At 39.7% G+C, this 15,077-nt stretch overlaps 2 protein-coding genes across 2 annotated transcripts; one reads left to right on the top strand and one right to left on the bottom strand.

Annotated features, from left to right (window-relative positions):
* Positions 1-141: 141 nt before the first annotated feature.
* On the top strand, positions 142-8,874 carry ebi. Its single transcript, XM_065477008.1, has 11 exons — positions 142-294; positions 3,007-3,269; positions 5,335-5,506; positions 6,561-6,756; positions 7,028-7,166; positions 7,222-7,383; positions 7,439-7,696; positions 7,823-7,938; positions 7,994-8,159; positions 8,267-8,368; positions 8,425-8,874. Exons 2-11 carry the CDS (start codon positions 3,057-3,059, stop codon positions 8,461-8,463), a joined length of 1,563 nt encoding a protein of 520 aa, XP_065333080.1. The 5' UTR covers positions 142-294; positions 3,007-3,056; the 3' UTR covers positions 8,464-8,874.
* Positions 8,865-15,064, bottom strand: xmas (RRM_XMAS2 and SAC3_GANP domain-containing protein xmas). The gene is made up of 15 exons (XM_065477006.1): positions 14,824-15,064; positions 14,500-14,708; positions 14,256-14,437; positions 13,625-14,203; positions 13,011-13,545; positions 11,626-12,447; positions 10,793-11,441; positions 10,521-10,738; positions 10,165-10,464; positions 9,933-10,103; positions 9,700-9,867; positions 9,504-9,649; positions 9,368-9,446; positions 9,168-9,315; positions 8,865-9,113 (listed from the first exon to the last, which is right to left on the bottom strand). Exons 1-15 carry the CDS (start codon positions 14,834-14,836, stop codon positions 8,935-8,937), a joined length of 4,398 nt encoding a protein of 1,465 aa, XP_065333078.1. The 5' UTR covers positions 14,837-15,064; the 3' UTR covers positions 8,865-8,934.
* Between the last annotated feature and the right edge of the window lie 13 nt (positions 15,065-15,077).

The raw sequence follows: 15,077 nt of genomic DNA, 5'->3' as shown, positions 1-15,077 counted from the left end.
GTGACGCGTATTTTAAGTTCTGCCAACTTAAATAGTTTACACCTAAACATAGTTTTTTGACAAGATATGATTATTCAGAAATATTGGATATTCTGCCATTTTTTCTCTTTACACTATTTATTATTATTTTTTGTTTTCAAGCTTTAACATATAACAAAAGCAATTACAAAATCCTTGACTTTAAGTACTCCAATCCATGAGTACACGAACTGGCAACAGTGGGGATCACTGTTTTGATTGCATTGCTTTGATGTAGTGCTCGGTTCGGTTTTAGGCTTCACTTCTTCGAATAAGGTGAGCAAATTTCTTTAATTCATCAATTAAATACTCGTTGTAAGCTTTTTATTCAAAACTTTTTTGTATTTTTAATAATCCTTCGTGATTATCACACTAATCCCCCCATCAAAGCTAGCTGAAGTAGGAAGCAAACCCGGGCACTTGGTGAATGCTTTCTCATTTGTTTGAAGAGGCAGGAAACCGCTTAAATTGATCACAAACCCAATTTTTTTATTTTTATAGTATTCCTATTATTTTCATTCATTTTTAATCAAAACCTTGACAGAATTCTGCGACGAAATTGCACTTTTAAGATTTCAAGCACCATCAAAATTCAATCTTAAAATTATGAAGCATCGTTTTGTTTAAGGTGTTATGAGGTTTGGGAGTGCACGGTAGAGTACTTTGACCTCTGCGTCAGCCTCATTATTCGCAATATTATTATTTCAATTCGTTTATTGTTGTAATGCTTCTTTATTTTAGTATGGGTTTATTTATTTTTAGAAAATGATTTAGAAAAATGTAATTTTAAGGGTGGCACTAAAATTAGGTGCGTATGGGAGCTGGAGGTCACAGCAGACTGAGCAGACACACCTATAATTTTGGCGATGTTTATTTTAATACTTGAATAAATGTTAAAAAAATTGCATCTTTAGGTGCTATTGCAGAGGTTCTCTTCGCACCAAATTTAAGAGCCATTATTAGAGCACCTAATTTAAATGCGAAAATTTTATTTTTATTTTTAAAATTTTACTTGCATTTGAAAATGGATTTCAGTCTTGATCAGCTAGGTTGTTTGTGATGAAAGTAAAGATCATATCTCACACACACATCTGTTTATTTATTTTCAATTTAAAATATTTTCAAATTATTTTCTCATATTTATTAGATGATCCCCAGTGTGTTAGCATGGGGTACCTGCGGCCTCCAAAGCTTATTTGCTTGCTGTAGTTTTACGCAAAATGTTGTAAAAATCTGAATAATTCGAATTTGCCTCTTTTTTGCCCGTCCATCTCATATTTCAGTCAAAATTCACCTTTCAATACCCACCCCTATTTCACACTCTGAAGCTTTTTGATTATCAATTAATCCACATCCACAACACAAAATATGAAATAAAAATTGTTTATAATAGATTTTTATATTTTGGTTTTCAAGGATAAGAATTTTGTAAATTTAAAACCCCCATTTTCAATTTATCCCCTAAAAACACCCCTTAGATAAAATTTCTAATTTTCTATGAATGAGAGGTTTAGTTTTATAATATTTTCTGCAGTATTAACTATAGATTAATGCGTTTTGGCTCCTTCTTTAAATTTAACCCTCAAAACAACCCTTTATAACATTATGTGTAAAATTGCTGGGGTAAATAAAACTAATAGAATAATAAGAACTATAATTTAGTTTGAAATAATCGAGAGGGGAAATGGTGGTTAATTAAGAGACGCGAAATGCTCAAATAGATCAACGGGCAGGGAGGCGCACCGGCGCCGACTCGCCACTTGCTGGTTTTTTAACCTTTTCAGCGGCTGTAAGGACGCTTTATTAAAAGACCTCAGTGCGAGGAGGAAAAAAGTTGGCATCATTGGGCCCAATCTCCTCTGGGGCCATCGGGCCTCACAATATCCGCTGAGCGGTGTTATTGGGACCTGGTGAGCTCATAGCCCACGGGAAGTGCAAAGCAGAGGTTTAAAAAAATACTGGTTATATAAATACCGACAGTTTGTGTGAGGCTGAACAATAAATTAAATGTTTCTTCAATTATTGTTAGAAGTCTCAGCCGCGAGATTTAAGGCGGCAGATGGCGGGACCGGCTTAGCCGAATTTTTGCGTGGTGGCTAGCACGGCTGACGATATTTGAAACGTGAAGTTTGACAGTGCTTAATGGCCTGAAGGCCGGAAGACATTTTTTTCCTGCAATTTTTAATTTTTGACCCTTTTTCACCGGTGGCTGGCGCAGCTTAGCCAGATTTAAGGTGACTTGCGGCTGCCTACGTGACCCAAAATATGCCGGCTGGTGCGGCGCAGCGTGGCTGGCTGAGACCTTTAATTATTTTTAATACCTAAGACTAATTATAGGAGCCAAAGGAAAGACAAAAAAATAAATAGACTTAAGTGCAGAGCTAGAAATTCTGGCCAAATGAGGTATTTGCGATTGGTTGATTTACGTCACTGACAAGTAGGGTGAACTGAGCGGAGGCATGGCCTGAAGCCAGGTTACGCGCAGCCCGAACGGAAGGGTGGGCGTGAGTAGACGGAAATCCCATAGATCCTGTGGAGCAAGTCCCGCAGCGGTTTCTGGGATACATGACAGGGTCGCTTTTGAACACATAACCAGCTCGAAGGCCCATTAAGTAGCAGCTGTATTTATGGTTAGGTTTGTTTGGTCGGAAACTGTTCTGGATTTCATACGAAAGAACGCATGCATAAATTACAATAATTTTAGTCCACTTGCTACAGTAACTCCTTTTTTTCATATTTTACAGGCAAGGTGGCTTTTCTTTTGCTAAACCACTTAGCATTATCTGATAGGCACCACATTACATGATATGATGAGATTGCTTACCGATTTTCAAGATAAGAGAACAAAAATTTATGAACCATATAGTTAGGTCAAATATATTTTTAATAGTTTTTGGAGGCACTAAACTAAAAATAAATAACTTTGATGAATATTTTCTAGACTCAAATTATACAATATACTTAAGAATTTTGGATGTATTTTTTCAGGTGTCTGATGTCAACCTCTGTTTGATTTGGTGCGTCAGTTGTGGCGGTCGATGTCGACAATGAGTATATCAAGCGATGAAGTTAACTTCCTTGTGTACCGGTACCTGCAGGAGTCTGGTTTCCAGCACTCGGCTTACACATTTGGCATTGAATCCCACATAGCCCAGTCCAACATCAATGGCGGTATCGTCCCTCCAGCAGCCCTTCTCGCTATTATCCAGAAGGGCGTAAAATACACAGAAGCAGAGATCATGCTCGGAGAGGTATGTTTTCCTCCTCTTTTATTTTTATGCTCTAAGCTTGAATGTTAAAATTTCAATGGTTTTTAGATATATTTAGAGGACTTAGCCGCGAGATTTAAGGCGGTGGCTGGCGGGACCGGTTAACCGATTTTTTTTTGCCCGGTGGCTGGCCATTTTCACCGGTGGCTGAGGCGGCCGACAATATTTTAAACGTGAATTTTCACAGTGCTTAACGGCCCGAAGGGCTGGAAAACATTTTTTCTCCTGCTCTTTTTAATGTTTGACCCTTTCTACCCCTTTTTACTGGCGGCTGGTGCAGCTTAGCCAGATTCACGGCGGCTGGCGGCTGCCAACGAGACCCAAAATTTGCCAGCTGCCGCGGTGCAGTGCGGCTGGCGGAGACCTCTCAATTTATTGTTTTAAATTTAGAAAAGCCACTGGAGGATAGATTTGCGCGACGCGCAGGTATGGCGTTGGCTGGGGTTGAAACGGTTATGTGGTAAAGAAGCGGATTTTGAAAAAAAAAATTTGCTATAATTTGCGTTACACTTTTTATTTACGCTGATAGGATCGGACCACACTTGCGAGACTTGTACAGAAAGCAAGAGAGAGAGAGTTCAGTTTCCCACATTTGGAGTCTCCGTCGGGGTTATTTTTGGTCCCAAGCTTATCGTCTCCGGGAAATGATTGGGTTTGTGTATTATGCCTCCTTTAAATCACAATCACTATAGATAGACTAAAGCTATGAAGGTTGACACTAGCAAGAAGCGAGTCTACGAGTCTAGGTATTTTTGCACCCCTTTTAAAGTTCCGAGCGCGCTCCACTTTCGTTGTGTGGAACCAATCACACACACACACACATATATATATACACTGAAGCAAGTAGCAGGCAGAATTATAATGAAGCTCTTGCCCGCTGTCAAGTACACTTTAATAATCTGCATGATTTGGTAGTTTATACGTACAAACCATCACATTACTTTAGGTTTTGCTCATCCTTTCCAGTAAGCGTGATTTGGCTTTACAGGCTTTACAATTGAAAGGGCGTTAATGGCTCGTGTTTCATTTTCTCTTTGAGGCTAGGATACCAGCGTTTCATCTATCGTTAGCGTTACAACAACGCTACATTTTATTTTTAACTCTTTTTAAATTTCGCCAGTCAAAACCACCTTCACTCGTTATGAAAACATGGTTACACAAAATTCAGTGTCTGTAAGCAAATATTCCATTTTGTGTTGATGGTATTTCAATTCACCACGAACACGGTTTCATTTAAAGTTATTATTCACCCTTCACGACGTCTGCACAGTATATGAATAGAGCCACAAAAACACAACCATGCAGCCAATCCTTCAGATTACCTGGATTGTGACCATCAATTAAAATAATATTATGATCAAATCATGAATAAATTAAGCCCCCTTAAAGCTTTTCATCTCGATTATAAGCTCTGGCGAGTCTCCAGACTGTTTTTATTTTTATTGCCTGGTTAATTATCCTTTGCTCAGAACTGTAATAATGTTAGTCCCAATGATCTCTATCTAGCGCCCTATTCTCTCTCCATGTCAACCCAAAGCTCTAAAATCATGATCCCAAGACTGCTCTGCCGGTTGAATTTAAAATGATGATAGACGACCAAGTATTTCTGAAATCGATAAAGAGAATAGTCATGCAGCACCAATTTTATGACCTTGCCGAATATTATGTCTGTGATTTTGCATTAGAATAATACAATAATATAGCACATGTGTAATAATTAGTTGTAGATAGGTTTAGAATGACGCGTTTTTAATAAGTCACCATTGTAAATATCGACTTAAACAAAAATAAAATCTGAAATCTGTACACTTGACCCCATGGGCCTACAAAAGAGGCGACGTCTGGCAATGACGCCTGGACAAATTATTATAGTTATTGTAATTCGCGATTCATGTTTGAGAGCGATGATGATATGCGTTACACGGCATATCATTTTCTCGGAGGTGAAAAAAAAACAACTTGAAAATATACTAAAATCGATTTTACTTCCCCAGTGATGTCAATTTATGTCACTAAAAGTGTGAAAAATAAATTATTTTGCTCGCAGGATGGAGTTGATCAACGGTCGATGGAAAGCTTATCTTTAATTGATGCTGTGATGCCTGACATAGTGGCCACAAGACAACAAGCCCTTCAGCAACAAACACAGCAAGCTGGAACTGTGTCAAAGGGTCCAGCTGGGCTTATTAAACAAGAACAAGAACCCAACGGTGCCGAAAGTAAGTTAACATCAGTCTAAGGATTTTTCACAATTTCAAGAGATGGGTTGGCCTATGAAATTTGTAGTAGTAAGTTCTTTCTGAACCAGCTACACACCAGCAACACAGGGGAATGTGTTGTTTACCCTGTCACTGCAGGAAAAAGGGGAAGGGGCGAGAGTCCATTCTTCTCTTCCCTCTCCCAATGCTGCTTGCTTCTCTATTCACCCTGTCAGTGTTCAAAGTTTCAGCCAGCCGGTTATAACCGGCATGGCTAAAACCGGTTTTTGCCAGAACGTTTTAGCCGGTTTTAACCGACACTTTCCGGTTTTTTCCAATTTAAAAAAAAAATTACCTTAGTTTGTCACCGTTCACGGTATTGACGGCACATTATGTGACGACAACGGTGTGCTAAATACATTGTTGTGATACAAAAATTAACAATTTTTAGGAGTCCGGAATCGTCCGGTTACAACCGGTTAAAACCGGTTTTAACCACTGGCATGTCATTTTCCGGAAAAAGACGGCATTTTGCGAACACTGCACCCTGTTTGCCTGCAAATCAACCGCACCACTGCTCACGAAATTCCTTCATCGTTACTTTTATGAGTTACATTTTTTGCCGCAGAGGGTACAGTTCATACGAAGGCTTGCTTAACACGTCGCACGAAGGCTTGCTTAACACGTCGCATGAGGCAATTGTCCAATTCATCAAGATTTGCGAGATTTCTTGAATCCTCATCATTCGCGTTTTTTTATCTTTAAGTGTAAAATTGAGTCGCTTTCCCTGCTCTTTTGATGGATTGTCCATACCCCTCTGTTTTATACCCCTATGATTTGACTGCTTTTCAGTATTTTCTCATAGGTAAGTAGGCACTGATGATAATTTGATGCGGGTAAAGTCTATGGTCGCTCTGTGTTGAGAATTTTAATTTCTTCAAATTACACCTTTAGCCAGTTCATGGGACCTGTTATCGGAAATTTTAATATTCAAGCTATTTTTATTCTAAGTGTATTTAAATTTTGCTTAAAATTACAAAAAAATCATTAATGTGTTTCTCTTTTCTGAAAACAGATTCAACGACATCTGGCAGTAATTTGCCGTCAGGCAATAACTATGCATCAAATATGCCTGGGGGTGCAGCTACTGAATCAATGGACGTGGACAGCAGTATTGAGATTCCATCCAGCAAGGCTACCGTATTACGAGGCCACGAGTCGGAAGTTTTCATATGTGCATGGAACCCCACTCAAGACCTTCTGGCATCAGGGTATAATAAATAATTAAATTCTAATCATTTCATACTATATTAAGAGAGGGATGACTCGTTACAAGCTGTGGTTATTTAATGCTGCTAGTAGTTGAAAATGTAGTTGTTGTGGGGTGGCCGCACGGGTAAGAAAGGCAATGACCTCTGTTTGACTGCTAGATTTTACTCTGTCTGATTTATTTCACACTCTGCACTCTGATGCAAACATACATGAAATACCTGAGTGAATACTTGGGATATAACAGTAGTCTGATTTTAATTGTCAATCCAGGTCGGGTGACAGCACTGCTCGCATTTGGGACATGAATTCTGGCACTCAGATTCCAAAACAATTGGTTCTCCGACACTGCATACAGAAAGGAGGCACTGAGGTTCCAAGTAACAAAGATGTGACCTCTCTAGATTGGAATGTAAGTTATTGAAAAACTCTTGAAATAAATTATTTACTTCAAATCTTGTATTTAGTGCGATGGAAAATTCCTTGCCACTGGCTCTTACGATGGCTATGCAAGAATCTGGACTACTGAAGGTGGACTTGCGAGTACTCTAGGCCAACACAAAGGTCCGATTTTTGCCCTGAAGTGGAACAAAGAGGGCAACTACATACTCAGTGCAGGCGTGGATAAAGTAAATTTTAATGCAATGTTTACCATTTTCATTGACTCGCTCTCTCTCTCCTCAGACTACCATTATTTGGGACGCAAAAACCGGCCAGTGCACCCAGCAGTTCTCTTTCCACTTGGCTCCTGCATTGGACGTTGATTGGCGAAACAACACCAGCTTTGCTTCCTGCAGCACTGACCAGTGCATTCATGTTTGCGAGCTGCACCACGATAAGCCCACCAAATCATTCCAAGGGCACACCAATGAGGTTAATGCTATCAAGTGGGATCCGACAGGGTCCCTTTTGGCCTCATGCTCAGATGACATGACGCTAAAGGTAGAAACCACAATAGCTAATTATCGAATTACATTTTTTTAGGTGAACATAAGTAACATACTAATTTGATAGGGAAACTTTCACTTTGATTGTTTTTCTTGAAATGAATGAATGTCTGAATTCCAGATTTGGTCTATGAAACATGATAACTGTGTGCATGACCTGCAAGCTCACAATAAGGAGATATATACGATCAAATGGAGCCCAACTGGCAAAGGGACAGCAAATCCGATTTTGGCAAGGTAAAGCAGTTCCGTTGATTGTGACAAACGCAGCTTACGTTTTTCATAATTGCAGTGCTTCTTTTGACTCGACTGTTCGACTGTGGGACGTGGATAGAGGCGCGTGTATCCACACCCTGACAAAGCACACGGAGCCTGTTTACAGTGTTGCATTTTCCCCTGATGGCAAATATCTGGCTTCTGGCAGCTTTGATAAATGCGTTCACATTTGGTCAACCGAGGTAGATTAATTTGAAAATTATGTGACTTTTGCTTGCTAGATTAGATGATATATTTATATATTATTATTATATATTTTTTTTGTAATTTAATTTCACAATTTCCACAGAATGGAAACCTGGTGCATAGCTACAAAGGCACAGGAGGTATTTTCGAAGTTTGCTGGAACTCTAGAGGAACTAAAGTTGGCGCGAGTGCATCTGATGGAAGTGTAAGATGAATTATTTCACGTGAGAGATATTGCTAAAACAAGTTTCAACTTTTCAGGTGTTCGTTCTGGATGTGCGTAATCTGCGTGCCCCTTAAGAGAATCGTCCACGTGGGCTGGGTTTTAAGGCTTTTTACATTTACAATGGTATAATTTTACACTGGCAAGTCTCCTATAAATTTTTCGACAAGGACGCGTCGTCCATGAAGTTTGAGTTAACGTGAGCTGCATTCATCTTCACAAGTGACATGGGAACAGATTTTCCAGAGACAAAGTTACTGTGAATTGGTGGTTCCTGGAAGAAGATTTGTCAGACATTAGAGATACCTTTCGAGTCGGAGACGCGCCCCACACTCGGCTATCAAGCTTAATTTTTACCGAATTAACTAAGTGCAAACTTCTCATCATTGCATTAAAATCTCATAAAAAATATTGCTTTGTTTCTCCTGTTCCCTGCTCTGACCAATTTTGGGATAAATTGGAATAAAAAGCCTGAATATCAAGTTTAATTAGCGAGTTAAATTTATTTGAAAAGGTTGACGCAAGTGGGATTCATAAAATTTGCTGTCTTAGGCACTTAGTTGAATTTTCTCTTCAATCCTGCAGCGGTTTTCTTTGCATTCTGCCAATCCCATAAGCAACAACTGCAGTTTGCCATGTAAATTTTCCAAAGATGATTTTTTGTCAGCAACAGGCATTTCCTCAGTGGCTTCCACCATTTCCTTCTCCTGTTTCATGCAGCATTGGTCTAATAACATTTTAAGAGTTATTAAAATTATGAAAACACTGGCAAATAGTTTACCTATCTTGTGCAACAACTGTTTGTTACACCAATTGAAAGACATCACGGATTCTAATTGCTTCTTACTTATGGCAACAACCAAAGTTGGTCTGGAAGAGTTGAATGGATCTGTGAGGTTCAAGGATGAAATGAATTCCTTTGTTGTATCCTGCGATATATTTGATTAAGCTCACATGAAAATTAATGATAAAAAAAAATACCTCTATCAATTTTGGCCAGGGCAAGTCAGCAACGGTTTTGCCACAGTTTGAATTGATTGATAACACTTGGTGAGACAACCTGTATTTAACAATGATCAATGGAAAGAATTAGATTTTTTTGGAAACGGATACTTACCAACTATTTAGTAAACTGCTTTGAGATGGATCCAAAGGTAATTTGAAGCAGAATTCTGATAACACGTCAAGAATAGCAGGCCAACTCGCACTATGGAGGGATTCCACATCTAATTCGAGATCTGGCACTTTCAATTGCCTCAGCATCTGGATTTCTCAAAATTAATAAAATGATTAATTCTTTTAAATTTCCATACCTTAGAGGTCTTCTGCCTGAACTCATTCTGATTCCAATATGGTGGTAATTTTGAACAACAGTTTTTTATTAACGACTCCTCCTCTGGATGAAGTTTTATGACCTCAGAAATTAAGCTTGCAACAAAGTCCACAGCGGAATTCGCAATTTCAGTGCACAGTGCAGGATTCTATAAGAAATAGTTGAAGTTACAATATGTAATACAATTCAGATTATAAGTAAGCTTTTACGAACTCTTTGCAAAGCACTCAGTTGCGCCTCAGTTTTGGGGCCACTCGCAAACAGGGTATTTTGCCAGAAGGACTCTTGCATGACACTCAATACAAGATCTGCCGCTTCAGTTGCTACATATGAATCGATAGAGTCTTTGCTCTGTAAAGCCAGCCACTCCATGGCAGTCTGGACCTGCACAAATATATTTTAAATTGTAACTGTTCCTAAAAATATCCTGAAACAACAAAGTTACCTCTCCAAAAGAATCTGGTTCTTCTGGGAGCTCAAAGGATTTCACGTCAAACAAGGCTCCCGCCTCACACAATCTCTGCATTACCAAGTCCAAATCAGGACTCAAAATTTGTTTTCCTAGCATCAATAGTGCCACAGGCACAGGCGGAGGATCGCGCAGGAGTTGTTCTAACCTAGCAGCAGCTTCCGTTTGGTCCTTAACGACTAACGCAAGAGCATTGAAGTCAGAATCAGTTGATGAGAGTCCAATCACAAGCTCTAGCCTCATGATTACATCATTACTGAAGTAAATTGTGCTTCCCTGTGATTAACACAAACTAGCTATGGGAAATTGGCTACCACAAACGTATTCATTACCCCTTGAGATGAGAGTCTGCCTCTTGCAATGCAAAGCTCAGCCCAGGTTCTAAGCTCAAGATCATCAGATGGCACTGAGAGAACCAGTCGCCAGATTCCTGCAGTGACTTTGTAATTTCCAACTAAAAAGGGTGCCAACCTTTGGTGTCCATTTAGAATAGAACTTATGGAATCTATTCCTACCAGCGGCAGGCTTTGGGTCCCAATTGTTCTTGATTCTGCATAAAGAACATTACAACAATTTCACATCAGAGTATGCGTAAAAAAATTACTTGGGAAAGAAATCCGAGTCTTTTTGGTCCAGAATGTAGCTGGTCGGTCAGGGGAAACAACGCAAAATTCCTGAGCTTGCTCTGCAATGCTGAGCGATGATCTGCCTGCAGGAAAGCCTTCCATCCTCCTTCTTCTTTCCTTCTTTACCAGAACCAAATCTCGCCACTTCAGCAACATTCGGCAAGCTCTAGCCTGCTGGAGTTTAGTTTCAAGCTTTTTGACCTGACACCTCCACTGCTCTTGGGCGTGCAACAGCTCTTCAGAAGCAATCCTGAGCACCAATTCTTGAAAAGTTTCGCTCAGGACTTTGGCGCTGGTATTTTGTGTCCAAATATGTAGTGATTTCTGCCTTTGAAGTTCCATTGATACCATCTTCCTGATTTCTTCTTCAGCAACACTAGATATACACTCTTTAGTTATCCGAGTCGCCTGGAGTGCCATGGCCTCGCGTCGCTCAAGCTCTCTTTGTTTTAACTGTAGCTCAGCCAATCGCCTGGCTTTTTCCTCTTGTTTTGCTGCTGCAAGTTCACTTGAACAGATTTCTTTGGCGAACTGATCAACAATCTGCTGCATGTGCTTTATAGTAACTTTCTGAGCCACTTTACTCGCTTTGAAGGTCTTCAATTCCTCGGCTACGATTTCCTTGGTCTGTAAAAAAAGAGTTACAAATTAGAAACAGTTTTTTCACTGTTTATATTTCTGATTACGTTTGATAAGTGTGAAGCTTGAAAAAAAATGATTTTGAAATCTCCACGACTTCCATTTAAAATTTTATAAAAGTTTAATTTCCAATTTGAAATGTTCATCAACAGATTACAAACAATATACATACCGCACTTTGAACAAGCTTTTCAACCATACTATCATAGGTCGCTGAAGCGATGAACTCAATCTTCTGCATATTTGCTCTAGTTTGGATTCCAAGTGATGGTTTGCTGACAGTTGGCTTTAGTCCAAAGAGCGACTGGGGAGAAGTAGGAACAGCTTTCTGCACGTTCTTTTGAGGTGCTGTTGGAAAAATGGATTGCCCAGGTTGAGGGAAGAGTGACTGGCCCGAGAAAATTCCCTTAGACAAGGTAATGGTGCTTGTTTCTGGTACTGGAACAGTGGCCTTCTCTTCAATGCTTTTCAAAACCTCTGAATAGAGCATTCCAGTGTTTGAATCAAAGCTGGAAGTTGGGATACTTGGTTCTCGGTTAAACTCAGCCATTGGATAACCAGCAATGGCTTCTGCGAAAGATACTCTAAGCTGGCTCTCCACGACATTCTTAGCCCTTCTCAGGGCAATGTTGGATTCTGGATTCATGAAAGTGGTCCTACTGAACACGACGGTTTCAGAAGAAGTTTCAAGACCGTGGTGTTGGCAAAATTCAGTCGCATCTGCAATATCCTCAAATGCCAATATTCGAACTAGTTCGTTCAGAGGGATTGGGTAGGAGGCTTTGATCGATTGACAGAGGGCTCGCATTAGAATTTCCAGTCCCTTGGAACGAACTTGGGTGAAGTAGCGCATCAAAATGGCAGCAGGCAAATATCCAATGTTGCGGACCACTTTGAAGAAGTTGACATAGTTGTGCGTGCTTAGTGAGAGGTATGCTTTGATAGCATTCTGCACAGGCTGAGAGGCTAGCACTTCAGGACTTAGTTGTTGCACCTGTGGAAATGAAACAAAACTATTGACTTTGATTTTACAGTGTTTTTTTTTTAAAAATAGCATAGGTGCTGCTGGCTGTTTTGGTGCGTATAATAGTTCATTAGGAGAGTTCCTAAGAAATAGTAAATTTACAGACATAATTTTTAGCTTTAATCCATAAAAATTATAATTTATCAAACTCTGCCGTGAGCACATGGAGGGCCAGAAAAATTATTTGTTATTTGTATGATAAAATTGTTTCTTTGGTGAGAGCAATTTCAGCTCCACTGGAAAATTAATGCATGGTGTTTCATTTATTTTCTCTATATGATTTAGTCGGTGTCTTTTATTGTTGTTTACTCTTACAATTGTCAAATAAAATCATTTAAGCATAGTCAAAAAATTATAAAGCATGTGAGAAAAGGCAAGACTCCTGGTAAACAACTTACGAAAACCCTGTCCGTGTGTCGAAAGTACTCAAATCAATGATTTGAAAACGCGTATTTTGAAACCAAAATTGAATTTTTTGTTATGATACGTTATCAGTTGCAATTTAATATTCCCAAGCCTAAAAATAGTCTTACCTCCCAAATAGCGTCACCAGTGTTGAGGTTGAGCAGAACTATGTAGGATCTGAATTCAGCTTCATTTGGACAGGCCATTCCTTTCAGACCCATATCATGGTAGAGGTGCTTCAAAGTTTGCAGACACTTTGCCAAGTTCTCAGAGTTTATTTTCGGGTCAAAGTCATGTACATCTTCATCAGCAAGTCTTGCAGCGCAGGCGATGTGGAACCTTGCACACTGCTCCAGCAAAATTACAGCGTCTTCATTGCACAGCTCCTGCTGAGTGACATCCTTTCGGATGGCCCTGGTTCGGTCCCACAAAAACAGGAACCATTCACCTAGATGTTCACCTGGAACTTCCACCCTTGATGCAATTTGGGAGAGAAGGTAGTTCATTGTAATGCGAAGGACAGGTGAGGGACGTAGGTCATGAGAAAGCGGCAGTTCTTGATCTGCAGAGCTACGAGAGTACTCTTTCACAAAGAATTGGTGTGCTGGCTCTCCATTTCTTGTTTCATACTGCGAGACTTGTTTTCGATCAATCCGAAGATATCTGGAGAGAAATTAACCAGTTAAAATGTTTGGAAAAAGGTGTTCTGCAAGAAATGACTTTATTATTTAGCCTGCAATACCTCTCTCGCTCTGGGCACATGTCTGGACAAGTCCCTATAGTTTTAACAGCTGTAGCCAGGCTTGAACTCTTGACCATTGTCAGTCGACACAGCTTATCCCTTGCTTCAAGCACAACCAGTTTGCTTTCATCTGAGTGTGCTGCTTTTCGCACGGTTGACAGCAATCCAAGATTTTCTGTAGACAACTGAGGCTTCTGAGTTGGCTGCTGCGTTGGTGGTGTTGGGGCAGCAGGTCTTGACTCTACTGCCTGAAAAATCCGTGGGTTTTTTGATGGGAACTGACTGCTGCCACTGAAAATTGAGGGTTTTGCAGCTTTTGTGCTAGATGTACTGGATTTGGCAGGTATTCCAAAAAGTGGTTTCGGCTTGTCTGCAGGCTGGAAAAGTTGTGGCGGTTTGTCATTGCTCTGAAATGGGTTCCCAGTTTGAGCTTTAGGCGGAAACAGACTGGTCTTTCCAAATAAATTTGGTGAGGGGGACTGAGAAGTAAGTTTGGCAGAAAATGGGTTGCTGGAGGTTGGTGGAGATGCCTGAAAGAAGTTGTCAATCCTGGCTTGCTTTGAAGGTCCTGCTTGGCCCCTGGTATTATAAAATATTAAATAACAATCTTTCCCTTACTAAAAAAAGATACCTTTGACTTGTTAAGTATCCGCCTTGCTGAGACATACTTTCTAATTCTTGCAGCACCTCACTTGAGGGATGAGGCTTATCCAAATCAATAGAAGATTTTCTAGGCTGGATTTCACCCCAACGAATTTTGAAAGTGTCTGTAAACCCTCTTCCTGCATTTTGTTTGGCATTTGCTGCATCTTCCTAAACGATGACAATCATTAAGAGATTAAATGAATAGGTTTAAAATCAGAATAATTTTCTACGTGAGTTTCAAAATGAACATGTGCCGAGTTCTTAGCTGGAGTGACGCTGAACTTGGTCACCCTTCCATATTTTGAAAAGTGTTTCCTAAAAGTGCTTCTGTCCATGAGTTGAGTCGGCAGGTTTATACACACAAGACTGCTGAGTTTTTTTAATCTCTCGGGCGAAATCATTTGACGTGCAGGTGGTGGCAAGTAATTCCTAACGCCAACTGAAATTTCGATTTAAAAATCAATCACGATAACCATTTAACCCATTTAACAAATAATATACAATAGCAATATTAAAATTTGATTCTCTATACCGAGACATAAAAATTTACTCACTTCTCTTGTCCATGATGTTGTGAATATTATTGTTTTACAGTTGTAGAATTATGTATATATCGTACACGAAAAAATATAAAAGATTATCGCCATTTACAAAGGTTTTTGAAACAACAACAAAAAACGATCTCAAAAGCCTATGCCAGATCTCGAAGCTTGCAGTCCTGCAGCCTGACTTAAGACCAAAGATAGTTAGAAGAACGTTAGAAGCATTAAAAGCAGAGAGAGTTTTGCATAGGCGGTATCATATAATC

This window comes from Cloeon dipterum, chromosome 2 (assembly GCF_949628265.1).
Source record: "Cloeon dipterum chromosome 2, ieCloDipt1.1, whole genome shotgun sequence".
Lineage (NCBI taxonomy): Eukaryota > Metazoa > Arthropoda > Insecta > Ephemeroptera > Baetidae > Cloeon > Cloeon dipterum.
Note: the sequence above shows the minus strand (reverse complement) of the source record. Positions and strands in the feature narration are given on the sequence as shown.

Excerpts from the sequence above, each read along its gene's own strand:
- ebi (XM_065477008.1), top strand. The coding sequence starts at position 3,057 with ATGTCGACAATGAGTATATCAAGCGATGAAGTTAACTTCCTTGTGTAC. Across the intron at positions 3,270-5,334 it reads CAGAGATCATGCTCGGAGAG|GATGGAGTTGATCAACGGTC; the intron begins GTATGTTTTCCT and ends TTTTGCTCGCAG. Across the intron at positions 7,167-7,221 it reads TGACCTCTCTAGATTGGAAT|TGCGATGGAAAATTCCTTGC; the intron begins GTAAGTTATTGA and ends TCTTGTATTTAG.
- xmas (XM_065477006.1), bottom strand. Across the intron at positions 11,442-11,625 it reads AAAAGCTTGTTCAAAGTGCG|ACCAAGGAAATCGTAGCCGA; the intron begins GTATGTATATTG and ends CTTTTTTTACAG. Across the intron at positions 10,104-10,164 it reads AACCAGATTCTTTTGGAGAG|GTCCAGACTGCCATGGAGTG; the intron begins GTAACTTTGTTG and ends ATATTTGTGCAG.